We start from the raw sequence: 4,547 nt of genomic DNA, 5'->3' as shown, positions 1-4,547 counted from the left end.
CTGGGAAGAGGCAGCGGGGGCTGGAGGGGCAGCCTGGGACTCACCTGGAGCCGCTTCATGGCCTCCGAATCGTGGTCAGCTTTCACCTTGCAGGCCACCAGGAGCTGCGCCGTGGAGGCAGCCACCTGCTTGGCAGACGAGATGAGCTTCTCTTCGCTGGCATGGCCCTGCACTGCTGCATTGGCGGCTTCGCACAGGTTGTTGGTGGCAGCAGCCACCATGCGTGCCTGCAGCAAGAGAGGCTGTCAGGGGGGGTACGGGAGCCTCCCCTGGGGAGGGTATGCCCTGACCGGTCCCAAAGAAGTTATGGGGCATGAGAAGGTGACAACCAGCTTCCACACCACGTCTCAGCTGGTGGGAGAGGGAGCAAGGAGCTCAGCTGCTTCTTTGACCAAGGAGAAGCACAAGGGCAGAGCATCCTCATCTTTGCAGCAGGAGCCAGGAGGAGGGTCCCCCCCACCCCCTCAGCATGACCTTGATACTCACAGCTGAAATGAGTCCCTGCGACCACTGTCCATCATCCACTGCGTTGGCGGGGATGGCACCCACCTGTGAGGAAGGAGAGGAGGAATGACGCTCACCACCCTGCGCACCCCTTGCCATGGGGCATGAAGGCTACAAGCAGCCCCAGGAGAAGGGACAACCCATCACATTTCTTTCCCTCTTGCAGCCTTACCTTTCCTTGGGCCACTAATTCTCGCTGGGCTGCTGAGGCTGCCTTCACCAGGGTGCTCATGGCTGCAGCAATGGATTTGGCAGCTTCTAGGATCTGCTCCTCGAAGTTCAGACTCTCGTCCGCTTGCTGCGGGCAAAAACAGGGTGTGAGTCCTAGGCAGGGGTGCTGGGACAGATGAAACAGAGCAGGATGATGGCAACAGGGGGCTGAGGGGGGGCACATATAAAGCTGGGTTAAGGGCTGCTGGGGTGCAGGTGGGCATGGGCTGCCCAAGGAAGGTCCAGCTGGGGATGTGGGAGGCAGCAGGAGCGCAGGAAGAGGGACTGGCTGTCAGATGGGGCTTCAGACCTGCTGAAGCATAGGCAGGAGAGCCCCAGCCCACCCCAAGCTGAGCATGGGGGTTAGCCAAGGCTCAGCACAACTACCTTGGGCTTGGCTCTCGGTTTCAGGCTTCTTGGCGGCAGCCTCAATGGCAGCTGCTGCCCCCAGCAGCTCATTCTCAGCAATGACAGTGGGGTCTTCTGGGTCAACCCACTCAGTCCCTGCAAAAACCAGGAAGTGAGGCAGGTTAAACCTGTGTGCAGCCTCATTTCTGACTCGCCCTACCTCCTCCATCAGCTGCTAAGCCCATCACCCTAATCCCAGCCTTTAGTCCTGCCCCTTTGAGCAGGACCTCTCCTTACCTTTCATGGCCTCAGCTGCCTGGATAAGCTCGGTGACGGAGCTGGCCACACGCTTGGAGTAGCCTGCCAGCTGCTGCTTCAGCTCGTGAGTCGGCTTCTGCAAGATCTGTGGGGAAGGAGCAGATGTAAGCACCTAGAAAAGGGGGACCTCATAGGTCTGTTTGGGGTGCGCTCCCCAGGGAAGGAAGGTAGGGTCCCCCAGCTCCCCCCAACATGTGTACACATCAGGTGTTGCCCATGATGCTTTCTCAGGTGACCCTGGCTGGTCTCCTTCTGCTTGAGGATGGGATGAGCTTCCCCTTAGGCCTTCTGCATCCAAGCTTCTGGGACATCGTGCAGTCACAAGACTCTCAGCGCAAGCCTTTCTGCACTCAGCAGCTACCCCCCTCCAGGATTTCTTTCCCCTACAAAACATTTTAAGCTCCAGAACCATTTCCCTCTTGCTGTCCCCATTTTGGATTCTTGTCTGCAAACACAAGCTGGGCAAAGGGGGTAGACCCTGGCACTACGTCCCAGCCTGGAAGGGCTGAACCCGCCAGAACAAGTTGGCAGGCAGAGCCATGAAGGTCCTTCACCGGGGTAGGGGAGGACACATGCACACAGCACAGCACACACACAGGGTCCGTACGCGCAAGCAGAGCTCACCGCTGGCCCGACTTGCGCCGCACAGACGGCAGATACCCATCAGCTAGAGCAAGTGTGAGTACACACACACACACACACGGACCCCAGGGTCCCTGCAGACACACGCAAGTGCCACCCCAGCACTGGGCTGGGCACGCAGACACGCCGTGAGCAAGGCTCATGCTGAGGTTAGACACCAGCAGGCACCCCAATGTCGCCTTACTCACCGGCTGACAGGGAGGGAGGGAGAAGAGAGAGAAGAAAGCAGTGAACACCCTGACAGGACACAGAGGCGCTGGGGATGAAGGGCAGGGGTAGGTGGGTGTTCTCCAGTGAGGGGGGAAGGGCAGCCAAGAGAAGAGGTGGGAACGAAGGATCAGAGGTCCCAGGTGGGGAGCCGTGCTGCCATCATCAGCTCATACTTCAGCCTCGCAGGGCCAGGGGAGCTGGAGCACCTGGATGAGGCTCCAGCGGCTGGGGGGGGGTCCATAGAGCTGCTCTCCTCCTCACCCCCCTTTACACCTTATTTCTCCCCACCCTGAATTGCTTCACTGCAGTTTTCAGCCACCGGATCTCTCTTCTTTTGGAGGGAGAGACCTATCGTTACCAAATACCAAGTCCCCGTGGAGGTTCAAATTCCTTCCCCTCCCCAGTGAAATATGCAGGCTTTCCTACTCCTCTGCTGGGAGCCATCTTTTCCATCCCAATTCAAATAACCCTCTTTCTTGAACCCTAACCACGCTTATTCATGCTCCGTGCAGGGCACTGGTTCCCATGGGGACCCAGCGTACAGCAACGGACTTGCGGCTGCTGGGGAGCAAGGCAGCATCGCGTCCACCATCTCCCCTCCCATTCCCCTACGTCCTTCCTGTGGCTTTCCAGGAACCTGCTGCCCTCTGATAAGTGTGACCCATGTGCTTTATTCCTGCCTTTGCAGACCAGAGTGCTGTGGAGGTTGGGGCAGGTCATGACTTCATCCTGGACTTGCATAGGGTCATCCCAGCAAAGTCACTGGAGCTGCACATGGCTTGGAGTCACTGAGCTGATGGCAGACAGCGATGGCTGGTTTGCCCTCCTGAGTGCATCCAGAACAAATGCCACATTATTAAGTCTGCTATCTGCTCTGACAATGTGTTTAAAACTCCTAAATGGTCTCTGTCTGGAGCTGAAGGCAGCCTGGAGGCTATCAGCTCACTAAGATGCACCTCCAGCGAACATTTAATGGGATATACCAATGTATATTCAACAGATGTCACACAGCAGCTGTACGGTTACACCCAAAATACAGCGGAATAGCGTGTTCCTGCAAGTAGACTGACCTCCGGCACTGCCACACTAAGTCATTAGCCCGATCATCTGTTAACAACAGGTCAGCCAGAGAATTTCTCCTCAGCCCTCCAGCCTTGGCTGCCATGACTTATGTGTGGCTAAAGCATCTTCCAGACAGACATTTGATCTAGGTGCAGAGGATGGAAAACTCACTGCTCCCCTTGGAACTGTACCCCAGTGGTTACCTCCTTTGGATAAAACCACCCTTTGACTTCCCCTCCACCCAGCTTCAATTTCTAGCCATCGGTTCCTGCCCGCCTCCTCTCTGTGCTGCCAGCGCTGGTTAGCCTCTGCCTGAAGGGGCTTTCCCTGCAGGAAACCACAGTCTGAGCTCCACCAGCTTGTATCTGGTGAACCTGAACGGCACACTCTCACCAAGCCCTTCTAGCGAGCTCCCTGAAACCTTGCCGCAGAGCTGACTCGCCCTTGATCTGTGTCCCAGCTCCAGTTCAAGGGCTCTCGCAGCTCTGTGGGCAGGGTCTGTGCATCCCTCCAGCGCCCTCGACTCCACCTTTGCAATCTTGCCAAGAATGCAAACCGCTGGAAGGACCTCACTGGATCCTTTCTACTGCTCTACGGTCTTAATTTGCTTCGTGTAAACTACACTCATCTTGTCGGACAGCTAATTAAAAAAGCCACCTGAAGTCCTCAGGAGGACTCAACTAGAGGAAGACTGGATCAAAAGGGTGCAGCTGGCACTTGCAGTCATCACCTCTGTTATTGTGGGCACTGCCCATCTCCCACTCTGCTGTGAGCTTAACAAGCTCTGTTTTCACACTGCCTGAAGTCTCTTACTCCCACCACTTTTACTGGAAGCTGCTTCAGGATTTTGCTCCTGTGTTGTCGAATTTTCAGCCTCCATCTGTTTACAGGCAGTTAATCTCCGTCTGTTGTTAGCCAAATACCTTTCTTCAGAGACTGTTCATCTCTCTGACATCTGCTCCCACAGCAGGGGCTTGGCCACAAGCTATGCCAGCACAGGGAGTGAAGGAGGCTGTGCAAAGACCTCAGTGGGAGGCGTAGAGCCCAGAGGACCTCGGGGATTTGGGGAGCACCCTGGCATCCACGGGCAGCCTCTGCCCACCCTGGGAACCGGGGCAGGGACACTCACCACCAGCACGTGCTCCAGCAGCTCCAGGTAGCCATCAGCACACTCCTTGCCGAAGCGCAGCGCCCGCTGCCGCACGTCCCCGCTCCCCTGCGGGGGGCAGGCTGGTTCCTGCAACCCGGGCGCA

At 57.0% G+C, this 4,547-nt stretch overlaps 1 protein-coding gene across 1 annotated transcript in view; it reads right to left on the bottom strand.

The window, feature by feature from the left end:
- The window catches only part of LOC104286530 (talin-1-like), a gene marked incomplete at its 5' end in the record, with an annotated part of 26,351 nt that overhangs the window by 1,579 nt on the left and 20,225 nt on the right, over positions 1-4,547 (bottom strand). Inside the window, 7 exon segments of the mRNA XM_009885136.1 lie at positions 45-227; positions 487-549; positions 677-802; positions 1,102-1,126; positions 1,128-1,218; positions 1,360-1,465; positions 4,424-4,531. Of these exon segments, the coding sequence (XP_009883438.1) occupies positions 45-227; positions 487-549; positions 677-802; positions 1,102-1,126; positions 1,128-1,218; positions 1,360-1,465; positions 4,424-4,531 (702 nt within the window).

Source organism: Charadrius vociferus, unplaced genomic scaffold (assembly GCF_000708025.1).
Source record: "Charadrius vociferus isolate BGI_N301 unplaced genomic scaffold, ASM70802v2 scaffold990, whole genome shotgun sequence".
NCBI classification, from domain to species: Eukaryota; Metazoa; Chordata; class Aves; order Charadriiformes; family Charadriidae; genus Charadrius; species Charadrius vociferus.
Note: the sequence above shows the minus strand (reverse complement) of the source record. Positions and strands in the feature narration are given on the sequence as shown.